Raw genomic sequence first — 17,511 nt, 5'->3', positions numbered from 1 at the left:
GTACTGGTCAGCTCCCAGGGTCCACCAGTAAACACTGTGGTTGTACTGGGCAGCTCCCAGGGTCCACCAGTAAACACTGTGGTTGTACTGGTCAGCTCCCAGCTCCCACCAGTAAACACTGTGGTTATACTGGTCGGCTCCCAGGGTCCACCAGTAAACACTTGGGTTGTACTGGTCAGCTCCCAGGGTCCACCAGTAAACACTGTGGTTGTACTGGTCAGCTCCCAGCTCCCACCAGTAAACACTGTGGTTGTACTGGTCAGCTCCCAGGGTCCACCAGTAAACACTGTGGTTGTACTGGTCAGCTCCCAGCTCCCACCAGCAAACACTGTGGTTGTACTGGTCAGCTCCCAGGGTCCACCAGTAAACACTGTGGTTGTACTGGGCAGCTCCCAGGGTCCACCAGTAAACACTGTGGTTGTACTGGTCGGCTCCCAGGGTCCACCAGTAAACACTGTGGTTGTACTGGTCAGCTCCCAGGGTCCACCAGTAAACACTGTGGTTGTACTGGGCAGCTCCCAGGGTCCACCAGTAAACACTGTGGTTGTACTGGTCGGCTCCCAGCTCCCACCAGTAAACACTGTGGTTGTACTGGTCAGCTCCCAGGGTCCACCAGTAAGCACTGTGGTTGTACTGAGCAGCTCCTAGGTGCAACACATAAGTGGCAAAATATACAAAGGTGAAATAATGAATGACACTGAGCAGAGCCTGAGTGGAGTTTGAGTTTATATTGATGTATAACCTGCCGTGGTCAACACCGGTTACCATGACAACACACATCCTCGCCACCTCGTGTCAAGTGAAAAAATGACCTCGACGATCAAAAATAAATGACAAAATTTTAAAACAAATGATAACAATAATTCCAACAATTTTAAGAAATCAACCAATTGATTCAATCAATTGACCTGGAGCCACCCTCTGTTGGACCTCCTGATCACAGACCAAGTCCTGCTACAGTCCTTCGGAATCCTGCTACAGTCCTGCTACAGTCCTGCTGGAGTCCTGCTACACTCCTGCTACAGTCCTGCTACAGTCCTGTTAGAGTCCTGCTACAGTCCTGCTACAGTCCTGCTACAGTCCTGCTGGAGTCCTGCTACAGTCCTGTTAGAGTCCTGCTACAGTCCTGCTACAGTCCTGCTGGAGTCCTGCTACAGTCCTGCTACAGTCCTGTTAGAGTCCTGCTACAGTCCTGCTACAGTCCTGTTAGAGTCCTGCTACAGTCCTGCTACAGTCCTGTTAGAGTCCTGCTACAGTCCTGCTACAGTCCTGTTATGCCGCTTTTCCACCGCACATGTAGCTCGACTCGACACGACACGACTCGACACGACTCGACACGGTAGCAGCGCGGGTCCTTTTCCACCGCAAATAGTACCTCCGGGACGTGGGCGGGGTCGGCTGCGCGAAAGGGCCGTGACGTATTTTTGTACGCGACGCAAACAACACCTACGTAACCCACACATGGACAGAACCCACATAACAACAATGGAGAACATCGATGCGATGGTATTCGTGTTCGTATTATTAGCTGGCATGTTGAAGAAGTGGAATATGTTGGCTGCGGCGCTGCTATGGCTGTTACCAGCATGGTTGCCATGTCGCTCTCGTGACTTCGTCACACTCTCTGGCCAATCAGTGGCCGGCCGTCTGCCGACGTCACCTTTTAGCATCGGCTCAGCCGCTTGGAACCTACAGCGAGGCGGTACTAGAAAAAGCAGCCACTTCAGGTACCAGATACCATGTTTTCGCGGTGGAAACGCAAAAAAGGCGAGCTGAGTCGAGTCGAGTCGAGTCGTGTCGAGCTGGTACCATGCAGTGGAAAAGCGGCATTAGAGTCCTGCTACAGTCCTGCTACAGTCCTGCTACAGTCCTGTTAGAGTCCTGCTACAGTCCTGCTGGAGTCCTGCTACAGTCCTAATGAGGTCCTTCTGTTCAGGACTTTGTGGTTCCTGGGATGTGGCCTCATGCCCCCCCGCCTCCACTGGACACCTCAGGCTTCTATGATGCATTGTGGGTAAAAGTCTTGCAACCCGCATGCAGCCCTATAGGACCGCTCGGACTCCCAGGACCAGGAGCCCAAGCCGGACCAGGGCCACGCCCACAAGCGGGCCGGCCTCCGCGGGCACCGGGGGGGGCGTGGCGGCGGGGCGGGGGGGCGGCAGGTGCAGCCGGGCCTCCCCTCCCAGCATGCCCCTGGCGTCGGCCAGCGCCGCCACGGCCGCCCGGCTGGCGTTGAGCTCCCCGCTGGCCAGGAGGTCGGCCACGCAGGCCTGCTGGTACACGTCCCGCACCGGGAGCAGGGCGGAGCAGTGGGCCGCCGCCGCCGCCGCCCCCCGGCCCGCCGCCGCCGGGGGGGGCAGCTGCTGGGACGGGGGGCACCCCCACACGCACAGCTGGAGGTCCCGCTCGGGGGCGAAGGCGCGGGCGACGGCGCGCGGCGTGCGGACGGAGAGCCCCAGCGAGCGGCCGCTCTGCCGCACCACCACCAGCGTGCCGATGTGCGCCGCGTGGATGGCGGCGTGCCGGCCGGGGTCCGTGGAGGAGATGAGCGGGCCGCGGCCCCCCCGCCCCCCCCGGCCCGCCGACACGGAGCCGTCGGCGAAGGCGGCCGGGACGTTGTCCAGCTCGGCCGTGTAGAGCAGCTGCTCCGTGCACGGGGCCCAGCTCTTGAGGATCACCGTCACCTGGGGGGGGGGCAGGGTTAGACCACCTGGGGGGGGGGTTAGACCACCTGGGGGGGGGGTTAGACCACCTGGGGGGGGGCAGGGTTAGACCACCTGGGGGGGGGGTTAGACCACCTGGGGGGGGGCAGGGTTAGACCACCTGGGGGGGGGGGGGGGGCAGGGTTAGACCACCTGGGGGGGGGGTTAGACCACCTGGGGGGGGGCAGGGTTAGACCACCTGGGGGGCAGGGTTAGACCACCTGGGGGGGGAGGGGTTAGACCACCTGGGGGGGGGCAGGGTTAGACCACCTGGGGGGGGGTTAGACCACCTGGAGGGGGGACAGGGTTAGACCACCTGGGGGGGGGGGCAGGGTTAGACCATGTGGGGGGGCAGGGCTAGACCATCTGGGGGGGGGGCAGGGTTAGACCACCTGGGGGGGGGGCAGGTCTAGACCACCTGGGGGGGGGGTTAGACCACCTGGGGGGGAGGGGTTAGACCACCTGGGGGGGGGGGGGCAGGGTTAGACCACCTGGGGGGGGGGGGACAGAGTGTCCTTTATTTCATCGAGCCAATAGCAGAGGAGCACAGCTCAGGCCTACCTTGGTGAGGGCGGTGTAGCGTCCGTTGGCCCCGCCCCTCACGGGCGAGCTGGTCACCTGCACGTACAGGTACTCGTTGTCGATGGCGGGCCACGCCCCCCGCACGGCGCAGCTCTGGAAGTCGTCCCCGAAGGTGCGAACGTGGGGGTCTCCGAACACGCCGCAGTGCACGTAGCGCGGGGCCCGGCCCCCCCGCTCCGGGAAGCCCTCCTCGTAGACGCAGGCGTCGCCGGCCGGGGGGCGTGGCGCCGGGGGCGGGGGGCGTGGCCGGGCGGTGGGCCCCGCCCCCGGGCAGGCGTGCTGCTCCAGCAGGTCCTGGATGCCCTGCGCGGCGGCGTGGTAGGTGAGGTCGCCACGGCAGCTGCGGGCGGTGCGGGCCGTGCAGGAGGCGTAGGAGCGCAGCGCGCCGCAGTAGCGGGCGTTCACCGCCCCCCAGCCCGGCCCCGCCCCCCCACTCGGCCCCGCCCCCCCACTCGGCCCGGCCCCGCCCCCGCCGAGGCCGCTGCTCCCCAGGTCAAAGGTCGCCGCCACGAAGTCCGAGTTGCAGCGCAGGATGTTGCAGGGAGACGCCACTGGGGGGAGACGGACAGACGGCTCAGTCCTGGAAAGCTCTAGGTTCCAATCCCTTAAATGTGATGTATACAGATCCATAGATCTATATATATACAGATCTATATATATACAGATCTATAGATCTATATATATACAGATCTATCATATCCTGTTTACAGGAGAGAGTTCTAGGTTGCGGGTTCTATTCCCTCTGAGGTTCTGTGTTCTATTCCCTCTGTGTTCTGTTCCCTCTGTGTTCTATTCCCTCTGAGGTTCTGTGTTCTATTCCCTCTGAGGTTCTGTGTTCTATTCCCTCTGAGGTTCTGTGTTCTATTCCCTCTGAGGTTCTGTGTTCTATTCCCTCTGTGTTCTATTCCCTCTGTGTTCTATTCCCTCTGTGTTCTATTCCCTCTGTGTTCTGTGTTCTATTCCCTCTGTGTTCTATTCCCTCTGAGGTTCTGTGTTCTATTCCCTCTGTGTTCTATTCCCTCTGAGCTTCTGTGTTCTATTCCCTCTGTGTTCTGTGTTCTATTCCCTCTGTGTTCTATTCCCTCTGAGGTTCTGTGTCTATTCCCTCTGTGTTCTGTTCCCTCTGTGTTATATTCCCTCTGAGGTTCTGTGTTCTATTCCCTCTGAGGTTCTGTGTTCTATTCCCTCTGTGTTCTATTCCCTCTGTGTTCTATTCCCTCTGTGTTCTATTCCCTCTGAGGTTCTGTGTTCTATTCCCTCTGTGTTCTATTCCCTCTGTGTTCTATTCCCTCTGAGCTTCTGTGTTCTATTCCCTCTGTGTTCTATTCCCTCTGAGCTTCTGTGTTCTATTCCCTCTGTGTTCTGTGTTCTATTCCCTCTGTGTTCTATTCCCTCTGTGTTCTGTGTTCTATTCCCTCTGTGTTCTATTCCCTCTGTGTTCTATTCCCTCTGTGTTCTATTCCCTCTGTGTTCTATTCCCTCTGAGGTTCTGTGTTCTATTCCCTCTGTGTTCTATTCCCTCTGTGTTCTATTCCCTCTGTGTTCTGTGTTCTATTCCCTCTGTGTTCTATTCCCTCTGTGTTCTGTGTTCTATTCCCTCTGTGTTCTATTCCCTCTGTGTTCTGTGTTCTATTCCCTCTGTGTTATATTCCCTCTGAGGTTCTGTGTTCTATTCCCTCTGTGTTCTATTCCCTCTGTGTTCTATTCCCTCTGAGGTTCTGTGTTCTATTCCCTCTGAGGTTCTGTGTTCTATTCCCTCTGTGTTCTATTCCCTCTGAGGTTCTGTGTTCTATTCCCTCTGTGTTCTATTCCCTCTGTGTTATATTCCCTCTGAGGTTCTGTGTTCTATTCCCTCTGTGTTCTATTCCCTCTGAGGTTCTGTGTTCTATTCCCTCTGTGTTCTATTCCCTCTGTGTTCTATTCCCTCTGAGGTTCTGTGTTCTATTCCCTCTGTGTTCTATTCCCTCTGAGGTTCTGTGTTCTATTCCCTCTGAGGTTCTGTGTTCTATTCCCTCTGAGGTTCTGTGTTCTATTCCCTCTGAGGTTATGTGTTCTATTCCCTCTGTGTTCTATTCCCTCTGAGGTTCTGTGTTCTATTCCCTCTGTGTTCTATTCCCTCTGAGGTTCTGTGTTCTATTCCCTCTGTGTTCTATTCCCTCTGTGTTCTGTGTTCTATTCCCTCTGTGTTCTATTCCCTCTGAGGTTCTGTGTTCTATTCCCTCTGCGGTTGCGTGTTCGCACCTTGTACATAGCACAGCTGCACCAGCAGCAGGACCAGGGCGACAGACCGTTTCCATGGTAACCGCGGGTGGTGTGCGGCGGGGGTCCGGGTACCCATGCCCCCCCCACCCCCCCACCTCCAGCAGGGGGCGATGTCAACCTCAGCCTTCTACTGGTGGACACTGGGAGCTGACCAGTACAGCCACAGCCTTCTACTGGTGGACGCTGGGAGCTGACCAGTACAGCCACAGTCTACTGGTGGACCCTGGGAGCTGACCAGTACAGCCACAGTCTACTGGTGGACACTGGGAGCTGACCAGTACAGCCACAGTCTACTGGTGGACACTGGGAGCTGACCAGTACAGCCACAGCCTTCTACTGGTGGACGCTGGGAGCTGACCAGTATGACTGCTATTCCTTCGAGTCCTCTGCGAGTCCTCGGCCATCGGCTCAGACGACTGGGGGATAATTAAAAAGGATTTGTCTTTATGAGTCTGACAGAGAGAGAGAGAGAGAGAGAGAGAGAGAGAGAGAGAGAGAGAGAGAGAGAGAGAGAGAGGCTATTTCTCCGACTAAAGATAGGACACAGTTGGCCCTGTATGCACCTCCCCAACACACAAACACACACACACACACACACACACACACACACACACACACACACACACACACACACACACACACACACACACACTAATGACATAAATAACCTGCAGTTGCTACTGTTACTTTTGTACATATCTGCTTGTCTTTGTCGATATGATTGGTTGATTGACATGGCTGAAACGCCCGCCTACCCGCTTTAAATTGCTCCAAGTGGGGCACTGGGAACTCGATCGATCCAGATCTAAAGGTTAATCCCATCATACTATTTCTAGGCTACGATAAAAAAAAACTACGGAGGAGTCGAAATCACCAGGATAACCATTTTATACTTCATAACTTAACCATTAACAGATAAAGGAACGATCTTAATATGTTAATAAAGCCTTATGGTGACATGAACACAGAGGCTTCACCAGTCCGGCTACGCACTGCTCCGGTCCGACTCTATCACTCCTGGAGCCACTCCATGTGAATCAATATTAATGTTTAATAAAAGGAAAATTCTGCTTTACCTTCGACCACTTGTTGGGAGAAAGTCTGGGTCGGGAGGCAGTGCGGGTCCCGTCCGGTCCCCGGGTCTGGACGCCTGGTGCCTAGAGCCCTCTGGCCGGGCCTCCGTGTGGGTCTCCGGGCGTCAGGCTGAATCAACCACCCGACACCTGCTGCTGCCCGACAACTGCGGGCTCCCCGCCCCGCCGCCGGCTATTTTAGTCCCGGACACCCGGACGCGAGAACCGAGACCGAGGCCACACGAGTGACCTGAGCGACAGGCCGAGCTCAGGTATAAATAATACATAATAATCATTATTATTATTAATTACAATTAAGTATCAACATTATTATAATTATTATTATTATTATTAATTTTAATTTTAAGAATTATTATAATAAGTGTAGGTATTATTAATTATTAGTATTATTTAAATATATTAAATAGTAATAATAATTGTAATAAATTATTATGAAAAAATAGGCCAAATAATAATTATTAATAATAATCTTTGTTGTTATTATTATTCTAATACCAAAGTTATGATTATAATAATAATCATTATTATTAATTTATTTATACATCTATGTGTGTGTGTGTGCATGTGTGTGTGTCTGTGATAGAGTGAGTGAGTGAGTGAGTGAGTGAGTGAGTGAGTGAGTGAGTGAGTGAGTGAGTGAGTGAGTGAGTGAGTGAGTGAGTGAGTGAGTGAGTGTGTGTGTGTGTGTGCGTGTGTCTGTATGGGTGTGAGAGCCCGCCCCCGGGCTCCGCCCACTACAGCCTCATGACTCCACCCGTTACCTCATGACTCCACCCGTTACCTCATGGCTCCACCCGTTACCTCATGACTCCACCCGTTACCTCATGACTCCACCCGTTACCTCATGACTCCACCCGTTACCTCATGACTCCACCCGTTACCTCATGGCTCCACCCGTTACCTCATGACTCCACCCGTTACCTCATGACTCCACCCGTTACCTCATGACTCCACCCGTTACCTCATGACTCCACCCGTTACCTCATGACTCCACCCGTTACCTCATGGCTCCACCCGTTACCTCATGGCTCCACCCGTTACCTCATGGCTCCACCCGTTACCTCATGGCTCCACCCGTTACTTCATGACTCCACCCGTTACCTCATGACTCCACCCGTTACCTCATGACTCCACCCGTTACCTCATGGCTCCACCCGTTACCTCATGACTCCACCCGTTACCTCATGACTCCACCCGTTACCTCATGGCTCCACCCGTTACCTCATGGCTCCACCCGTTACCTCATGACTCCACCCGTTACCTCATGACTCCACCCGTTACCTCATGGCTCCACCCGTTACCTCATGGCTCCACCCGTTACCTCATGGCCCACCGGCCACCCCCGCCCTCCGCCCGTAAATCGCTGCTGACCAACGCCTCCCCAGAGCCCCCCCCAGACAGACAGGGAGACAGGCAGGCAGGCAGACAGGCAGGCAGGAAAACAGACAGACAGACAGTCAGTCACAGACAGACACACAGACAGGTAGACTGGAAGACAGACAGACAGACAGACAGACAGACAGACAGACAGATAGACAGACAGACAGACAGACAGACAGACAGACAGACAACAAGACAGACAGAAAGAAAGACAGACAGACAAGGAGACAGACAGACAGACGAGCAGACAGACAGGACAACATATTAACATATTCATTCATTCATGAATAAATTCATTTATCAGGTAAATCAGTGTCAGGAAACACATCGTTCCTCAACTAATTATGAATTGGATCTATTCACTCATTCATCTATCTAACGACAGACGGAAAGACAGACAGACAGACGAGCAGACAGACAGACAGACAGACAGACAGACAGACAGACAGACAGACAGACAGACAGACGAGCAGACAGACAGACAGACAGACAGACAGACAGACAGACAGACAGACAGACAGACGAGCAGACAGACAGACAGACAGACAGACAGACAGACAGACAGACAGACAGACAGACAGACGAGCAGACAGACAGACAGACAGACAGAAGAGCAGACAGACAGACAGACAGACGGACAGACAGACGAGCAGACAGACGGGCAGACCCACAGTGAGACACATGACAACAACCATTTTTGGAAAAGTGATCAACAAGGTATTTTATTCCAACAGGATCATTTCAATTGAGAACACAAACAAGTGGAATCATCATAACCTTCGCGGTGAAACACAGGCCGTGCGTTCTGCTGTACACAAATACAAATACAACTATGTTTTCCACCAACTTGCATTGTTGACAAATAAGATACCATACCTACTTCGACTTGATCTATGAATCGTTAAGCTTATCGGTTAGCTGTTAGCTGAAGATTAGCTTGGGATGTGCTACTTAGATTGCATTTAGGACTGACATGTAAAGGTATACATCACACACACATACACACACACACGCACACACAAACAAACACTCTCACACACACGCACACACATACAAATACACACACAGATATACACACACAAACACACACACACATGCAGGCACATACACGCACAAACATACACACTTGGGCATACACACACACACACAGTTGCTTGCATTTTTTATGTGTACACATTTATTCATGCTATTTGTGTGTGTGTGTGTGTGTGTGTGTGTGTGTGTGTGTGTGTGTGTGTGTGTGTGTGTGTGTGTGTGTGTGTGTGTGTGTGTGTGTGTGTGTGTGTGTGTGTGTCCGCGTGTCGCATCCCAGGTCCTCAGTTACACCTTGATGTGCATGAGAACCTTTTTCCTGCGACTCTGGAAGTCCTCTGGGACCGTATCTAGGAGAAAGGAAGACACCATAACTCAGTAACACAACGTATGAATACATGAATCCATTCACTCCTTCATCTGGTACAGAATCAGTAACACAACGTATTGATACATGAATCCATTCACTCCTTCATCTGGTGCAGAATCAGTAACACAACGTACTAATACATGAATCCATTCACTCCTTCATCTGGTACAGAATCAGTAACACAACGTATTGATACATGAATCCATTCACTCCTTCATATGGTACAGAATCAGTAACACAACGTATTGATACATGAATCCATTCACTCCTTCATCTGGTACAGAATCAGTAACACAACGTATTGATGCATGAATCCATTCACTCCTTCATCTGGTGCAGAATCAGTAACACAACGTATTAATACATGAATCCATTCACTCCTTCATCTGGTACAGAATCAGTAACACAACGTATTGATACATGAATCCATTCACTCCTTCATCTGGTACAGAATCAGTAACAAAACGTATTAATACATGAATCCATTCACTCCTTCATCTGGTACAGAATCAGTAACACAACGTATTAACACATGAATCCATTCACTCCTTCATCTGGTGCAGAATCAGTAACACAACGTATTGATACATGAATCCATTCACTCCTTCATATGGTACAGAATCAGTAACACAACGTATTAACACATGAATCCATTCACTCCTTCATATGGTACAGTATCAGTAACATAGCGTATTGATACATGAATCCATTCACTCCTTCATCTGGTACAGAATCAGTAACACAACGTATTGATACATGAATCCATTCACTCCTTCATCTGGTGCACAATCAGTAACACAACGTATAAATACATGAATCCATTCACTCCTTCATCTGGTACAGAATCAGTAACACAGCGTATTAACACATGGATCCATTCAGTATTCACTCCTTCATCTGGTACAGAATTGATAGGACAACATATTAACATATTCATTCATTCATGAATAAATTCATTTATCAGGTAAATCATTGTCAGGAAACACATCGTTCCTCAACTAATAATGAATTGGATCTATTCACTCATTCATCTATCTAACGACAGACGGAAAGACAGACAGACAGACAGACAGACAGACAGACAGACAGACAGACAGACAGGCAGACACAGACAGACAGACAGACAGACAGACAGACAGACAGACAGACAGACAGACAGACAGACACAGACAGACAGACAGACAGACAGACAGACAGACAGGCAGACAGACAGACAGACAGACAGACAGACAGACAGACACAGACAGGCAGACAGACAGACAGACAGACAGGCAGACAGACAGACAGACAGACAGACAGACAGACAGACAGACAGACAGTACCGTTGCAGCGGTAGCGGAGGTTGGACCAGATGATGTTCTCCTGGGAGAAGCAGAAGACCCCCAGCCGCCCCCCTCTCATGGAGGTGTCCATCACCACGCCGGAGTCCGCCACCATCTGGGCGCCCTCATAGAGCCTCACCCTGCAACACAGAGACCCTCAGAGACTCAAGAGACCCTCAGACAGCCTCAGCCTCACCCTCTCTTTCTCTTTCTCTTTCTCTTTCTCTTTCTCTTTCTCTCTCTCTCTCTCTCTCTCTCTCTCTCTCTCTCTCTCTCTCTCTCTCTCGGCCAGGGTTGGTTCTCTACGGGGGTCTTACCGTATGTGGGCCCCCCATTGGTTCTCTACGGGGGTCTTACCGTATGTAGCCCCCCATTGGTTCTCTACGGGGGTCTTACCGTATGTCGGCCCCCCATTGGTTCTCTACGGGGGTCTTACCGTATGTTGGCCCCCCATTGGTTCTCTACGGGGGTCTTACCGTATGTAGCCCACCTGGGGCCGGTGGCTGAGCTGCCAGCGGTAGGAGGTCTTGTCCTGCCACCCCAGGTTGCGGGGGTCCTTCCACAGCAGGGTGACCTCACCGGCGGTGTCCCCCGTGTGCCAGAGGGCGTTCCTCAGGTACTCCCCTGGACCCGTGCTCGACTTCACCGCCTGGGGACACAAGGACCGGGGCAGGTGAGCTGTGGCTGGGAACCTTGGACCTGAACACTGAAGTGGATCGGGGCTCTGCGGTCGGGTCCAGTCTTTGGGGTCTAGTCCAGTCTTTGGGGTCTAGTCTTTGCATTGCAGTCCAGTCTTTGGGGTCTAGTCCAGTCTTTCGGGTCTAGTCTTTGCGTTGCAGTCCAGTCTTTGGGGTCTAGTCCAGTCTTTGGGGTCTAGTGGTTCTCATACTTTTTCTACTAGTGTACCCCCTCTAAGATATTCTTTCAGATGAGTACCCCCTTCACCGGCACAAACAATTTTGGGAGAAAGATAATGCATACAGGGCGGCTAGCTTAGGGGCTAGTGTACCTTGAGCTGCAGGGCGAGCTAGCAGCTAGCTAAGGGGCTAGCGCCTAGCTTAGGGGCTAGCAGAGAGCTAAGGGGCTAGCGTACCTTGAGCTGCAGGGCGGGCTAGCCGCGAGCTAAGAGGCTAGCGGCGAGCTGAGGGGCTAGCGTACCTTGAGCTGCAGGGCGGGCAGGGCGTTGGCCTTGAAGGGCGTGCTCTGCCAGTAGGTCTGCTCGCTCTGCTTCCACATCACCACGTAGAAGGAGGAGGAGTCCTGGTAGCCGAAGATGAAGCCAGCGTAGTCGTCGTCCGTGGCCGTGTTGACGTGGAAGGTCCCCTCGAAGTCCACGCCGTTGAACGCTGTGTAGCCTGGGGGTGCGTCAGGTTAGGGTAGAAAGAGCCCCCCGTTATGGATCAACTCCCCAAAACACCGTAGAGCGGAAAGCCCAACAGTCAAAGCCCCATGTTCACAGATGGGAGGTTCCTTTTGAATTAGGATTCTAAACACTTACAGAATGTGTTCATTCTCACTTTATTGTCCATGACATTCGAACCCATCATGGTGAGAGTAGGGAATTGCGCTGAAATTAAGCTATCCTAGCTATCTCTGTTGTGTATGGCGAATGGGTTAACCTAGTGATTGTTAGTGCTTGGCACCTGGTTCTATGAACATCCTCACTGTACCGACAGCGATATGTTTTTGGTCTCTTTCTTCTGACAAAAAATATATTGTAAGTCACTATGGATAAAAGCGTCTGCTAAACGCCCTGGATGTGAACATGGCTGTTCCGGCCATGTTGAGGTTTGACCAACAACCAGGCTGGGATGACGAGGATATCTGGGTACTGGGTAAAGCCGGACCCCAGTCCAAAGGTTCTAGGGTTCTACTCCCTGTACCCCCAGACGTCTACATCCTAGACGTGCTCCCTTAGTGACTCAACAGCAACACCTGACCCCACAGTGACGCCAGGCCCCGAGTGCAGCTGGACTGGAGCGGGGAGGACTCACCGACAGCCAGGCCGGGGTCGCTGTTCATGGTCTGAACGATCTCCATTCCCTAAGAGTGGAGGCGACAGGAGAGTGAAACACCACTCACAGAACACACACCTTACTGCAGACTGAAACACCACACACAGAACACACACCTTACTGCAGACTGTGAAACACCACACACAGAACACACACCTTACTGCAGACTGTGAAACACCACACACAGAACACACACCTTACTGCAGACTGTGAAACACCACACAGAACACACACCTTACTGCAGACTGTGAAACACCACACACAGAACACACACCTTACTGCAGACTGTGAAACACCACTCACAGAACACACACCTTACTGCAGACTGTGAAACACCACTCACAGAACACACACCTTACTGCAGACTGTGAAACACCACACACAGAACACACACCTTACTGCAGACTGTGAAACACCACACACAGAACACACACCTTACTGCAGACTGAAACACCACACACAGAACACACACCTTACTGCAGACTGTGAAACACCACTCACAGAACACACACTTTACTACAGACTGTGAAACACCACACACAGAACACACACTTTACTGCAGAAGGGATCATCCTTGAGACCCCAGGATGCCCAGACTTCATCCCACGACTATCGTTGAACGGGAGACCTCTGATGTCTGCTTTAAGAGTCCTGTTGTCGTCACAGCAACCCCCCCACTCATGTCTCCTTAGTTTCTCCTTCTCTAGTTATGTTTAGAGACTTATTTGGGGACAGTTTTGTATTCATCGTTTGCTATTTTCAACCTTATTTTCTACTGCTGTCCGTTGTTTGCTGCTGTGCTCCTGAATTTCACGTCTGGGATCAATGAAGTCTGAACTGACCTTATCCTATCCAAAGGGGTCAAAGGTCACCTGGTTGAGCACTACCCAGTTGGGGTCAATCTGGGCGTCGCCCTCGGGGTCCAGGATGACCGTCTGATAGGCCCTGAAGTCGGTCAGCGTGACCTCCGCACTCTCGGGGCAGGCGTCGTACAGATCCAGGACTGAGTCGTTGTCGAAGTCCCTCTCACACACGTCCCCCACACCGTCAGCTGGGGGGTGGGAGGGAGAGGGGGAGAGGGGGGAGAGGGGGGAGAGGGGGGAGGGGGGGAGAGGGGGGAGAGGGGGGAGAGGGGGGAGAGGGGGGAGAGGGGGGAGAGGGGGGAGAGGGGGGAGAGGGGGGAGAGGGGGGAGGGGGGGGAGAGGGGGGAGAGGGGGGAGAGGGGGGAGAGGGGGGAGAGGGGGGAGAGGGGGGAGGGAGGGACGGGATGGGAGGGAGGGAGAGAAAAAAGAGAATTGAATGAATGAGTTGGTCTTTATGAATGAGAATGGTCTTTATAGATTAAGGGGTCTTTATAGATTAAGGGGGTCTTTATAGATTAAGGGGTCTTTATGAATGAAGGGGGTCTTTATAGATTAAGGGGTCTTTATAGATTAAGGGGGTCTTTATAGATTAAGGGGTCTTTATGAATGAAGGGGGTCTTTATAGATTAAGGGGTCTTTATGAATGAAGGGGGTCTTTATAGATTAAGGGGTCTTTATAGATTAAGGGGTCTTTATGAATGAAGGGGGTCTTTATAGATTAAGGGGTCTTTATAGATTAAGGGGGTCTTTATAGATTAAGGGGTCTTTATGAATGAAGGGGGTCTTTATAGATTAAGGGGTCTTTATGAATGAAGGGGGTCTTTATAGATTAAGGGGTCTTTATAGATTAAGGGGGTCTTTATAGATTAAGGGGTCTTTATGAATGAAGGGGGTCTTTATAGATTAAGGGGTCTTTATGAATGAAGGGGGTCTTTATAGATTAAGGGGTCTTTATAGATTAAGGGGTCTTTATGAATGAAGGGGGTCTTTATAGATTAAGGGGTCTTTATAGATTAAGGGGTCTTTATAGATTAAGGGGTCTTTATAGATTAAGGGGTCTTTATGAATGAAGGGGGTCTTTATAGATTGAGGGGTCTTTATAGATTAAGGGGTCTTTATGAATGAGAATGGTCTTTATAGATTAAGGGGTCTTTATAGATTAAGGGGGTCTTTATAGATTAAGGGGTCTTTATGAATGAAGGGGGTCTTTATAGATTAAGGGGTCTTTATGAATGAAGGGGGTCTTTATAGATTAAGGGGTCTTTATAGATTAAGGGGGTCTTTATAGATTAAGGGGTCTTTATGAATGAAGGGGGTCTTTATAGATTAAGGGGTCTTTATGAATGAAGGGGGTCTTTATAGATTAAGGGGTCTTTATAGATTAAGGGGTCTTTATGAATGAAGGGGGTCTTTATAGATTAAGGGGTCTTTATAGATTAAGGGGTCTTTATAGATTAAGGGGTCTTTATAGATTAAGGGGTCTTTATGAATGAAGGGGGTCTTTATAGATTGAGGGGTCTTTATAGATTAAGGGGTCTTTATGAATGAAGGGGGTCTTTATAGATTAGGGGGTCTTCATGAATGAGAGTGGTCTTTATAAATGAAGGGGGTCTTTATTAATGAAGCTGGTGACAGGTTGTCACGGTAACCCTCTGTTACCGCTCGCAACTTCAGCTGATTGAAATCAGCTGATTGAAAACTCATTTTCTATCTAATCGCCTGAAAAATAAGCAAAAACGTTAAAATTGACTAGGAAAAGATGAAGATGAGGATGTGATGAAGGTGAGGATATGATGAGGATGAGGATATGATGAAGGTGAGGATATGATGAAGGTGAGGATATGATGAGGATGAGGATGTGATGAAGGTGAGGATGTGATGAAGGTGAGGATATGATGAGGATGAGGATGTGATGAAGGTGAGGATATGATCAAGGTGAGGATGTGATGAAGGTGAGGATATGATGAGGATGAGGATGTGATGAAGGTAAGGATATGATGAAGGTGAGGATATGATGAAGATGAGGATGTGATGAAGGTGAGGATATGATGAGGATGAGGATGTGATGAAGGTGAGGATATGATGAGGATGAGGTGTGTTGTTAGTTCTTAATGAGTGAACCAGGTGTCATCAGGTGTAAAGGAGGTCATGTGACCGCACTGTCTGAGTCCTTCTGGTTGGGGTTGACGATGAGTCGGCAGTTGTCGTTGTCGTCGGCGACCCCGTCGTTGTCGTCGTCATGGTCACAGTCGTCGCCGAGGCCGTCGTTGTCCGAGTCGAGCTGGGAGCTGTTGGGCATGTCTGGACAGTTGTCCCGGGTGTCCTGGAGGCCGTCTCCGTCCCTACACACACACACACACAGGTACACACACACACACACACACACACACACACACACACACACACACACACACACACACACACGCAGATAAACACACACCCAGAGATGGACGAACAGTTAGAGACAGACATGTAGACGGCGTATCTTAGTGTGTGTGTGTTATTGTGTGTCCCCTACGTGTCCTGGTTGGTGTCACACACGTCTCCCACCAGGTCGTTGTCTTCATCCGTCTGTAATCAGGAAACATGATATTAAAATCAGGAATTACAATGAATATAAATAGATATACATTATAAATATAATGTACTCATGTATGTTACTACTGTATGTGTGTGCGTGAGTGTGCGTGTGCGCGTGCGTGCGCGTGTGCGTGCGTGCGTGTGAGTGTGTGTGTACCTGTGTGGGGTTGCTGAGCTCGGGGCAGCTGTCGCAGGCGTCCCCGACCCCGTCCCGGTCACGGTCCGTCTGCATCGGGTTGGGGACCCGGGGACAGTTATCCAGAACGTTGGGGATACCTGATACACACACGCACACACACGCACACGCACACACAAACATGCACACACACAAACACACACACACAAGCACACGCACACAGATAAACACACACGCACACACCATAGGGGGGTCAGGACACTTCTCTTGAACATCTCTCCCCTCACCCCCTCTCTCCCCTCGCTCTCTATCTCCCCCCCCCCTCTCTCTCTCGCCCCTCCTCTCTCTCTCCCCCTCTCCCCTCCCTCCCTCCCCCCCCTCCCCCCTCACCGTCTCCGTCAATGTCGTTGTCGCAGGCGTCGCCCTTCCCGTTGGCGTCGGTGTCCCTCTGGTCCATGTTGGGGACGTTGGGGCAGTTGTCACAGGCGTCGCCAAACGAGTCCGTGTCCGAGTTCTGCTGGTCCCGGTTAGGAACCAGACGGCAGTTATCCTGGAGGGGGCGGAGGGGGAGGAGGGGGAGAGGGAGAGGAGAGAGGAGGAGGAGGAGGGGGAGGAGGAGGGGAAGGAGGAGGAGGAGGAGGGGGGAGGAGGAGGAGGAGGAAGTGGGAGGAAGAGGAGGAGAGGAGGACAGAGAGCGTTAGTGGGCAGGGCCGAAGGAGCCCGTTTCTGGTTCTCTGCCCGATTCGATGATCCAAGGCGTACCGAGGTGTTATCAAACTCTCTCTCTCCCTCTCTCTCTCTCTCTCTCTCTCTCTCTCTCTCTCTCTCTCTCTCTCTCTCTCTCTCTCTCTCTCTCTCGCCCTCCCTCACCCCCCTCCCTCTCCCTCCCTCCCTCTCCGTCCCTCCCTCCCTCTATCCCTCACCTCTACGTTCTTGATGCCGTCCCCGTCCGCGTCCTCGTCACACTGGTCTCCTATCCCGTCCCCGTCCGCGTCCTCTTGCCCCGAGTTGGGCGTTTTCACACAGTTGTCCTGCAGGGGGCAGCACACACACACCCCAAAACTCAACAACACTCACAACACAACTCTAAACAACGCAACATGATGCAACACAACACAACACAACTCAACTCAACTCAACACAATATGATGCCATACAACATAATACAACTCA

The 17,511-nt window shown here is 51.7% G+C and overlaps 2 protein-coding genes across 2 annotated transcripts in view; both read right to left on the bottom strand.

Moving 5' to 3' along the window:
* Window positions 1-1,620: 1,620 nt before the first annotated feature.
* hjv (hemojuvelin BMP co-receptor) lies at window positions 1,621-6,775 on the bottom strand. The gene is made up of 4 exons (XM_030359136.1): window positions 6,623-6,775; window positions 5,526-5,962; window positions 3,264-3,835; window positions 1,621-2,684 (listed from the first exon to the last, which is right to left on the bottom strand). Exons 2-4 carry the CDS (start codon window positions 5,620-5,622, stop codon window positions 2,043-2,045), a joined length of 1,311 nt encoding a protein of 436 aa, XP_030214996.1. The 5' UTR covers window positions 5,623-5,962; window positions 6,623-6,775; the 3' UTR covers window positions 1,621-2,042.
* Window positions 6,776-9,233: 2,458 nt separating this feature from the next.
* The window catches only part of thbs3a (thrombospondin 3a), a 20,708-nt gene continuing 12,430 nt past the window's right edge, over window positions 9,234-17,511 (bottom strand). The window contains exons 13-23 of the mRNA XM_030359461.1: window positions 17,262-17,369; window positions 16,729-16,888; window positions 16,360-16,478; window positions 16,141-16,193; window positions 15,783-15,964; window positions 13,632-13,810; window positions 12,739-12,787; window positions 11,903-12,099; window positions 11,221-11,393; window positions 10,745-10,884; window positions 9,234-9,402 (exon numbers count right to left, since the gene is read on the bottom strand). Of these exons, the coding sequence (XP_030215321.1) occupies window positions 9,341-9,402; window positions 10,745-10,884; window positions 11,221-11,393; window positions 11,903-12,099; window positions 12,739-12,787; window positions 13,632-13,810; window positions 15,783-15,964; window positions 16,141-16,193; window positions 16,360-16,478; window positions 16,729-16,888; window positions 17,262-17,369 (1,422 nt within the window). The 3' untranslated portion in view covers window positions 9,234-9,340. The remainder of the gene's footprint in view (window positions 9,403-10,744; window positions 10,885-11,220; window positions 11,394-11,902; window positions 12,100-12,738; window positions 12,788-13,631; window positions 13,811-15,782; window positions 15,965-16,140; window positions 16,194-16,359; window positions 16,479-16,728; window positions 16,889-17,261; window positions 17,370-17,511) is intronic.

This window comes from Gadus morhua, chromosome 6 (assembly GCF_902167405.1).
Source record: "Gadus morhua chromosome 6, gadMor3.0, whole genome shotgun sequence".
Lineage (NCBI taxonomy): Eukaryota > Metazoa > Chordata > Actinopteri > Gadiformes > Gadidae > Gadus > Gadus morhua.
Note: the sequence above shows the minus strand (reverse complement) of the source record. Positions and strands in the feature narration are given on the sequence as shown.

Coding starts and splice junctions, on each gene's coding strand:
- hjv (XM_030359136.1), bottom strand. CDS start 5,622: ATGGGTACCCGGACCCCCGCCGCACACCACCCGCGGTTACCATGGAAA. Junction 3,836..5,525: donor GCAGCTGTGCTATGTACAAG/GTGCGAACACGC, acceptor GTCTCCCCCCAG/TGGCGTCTCCCTGCAACATC. Junction 2,685..3,263: donor GCTACACCGCCCTCACCAAG/GTAGGCCTGAGC, acceptor CCCCCCCCCCAG/GTGACGGTGATCCTCAAGAG.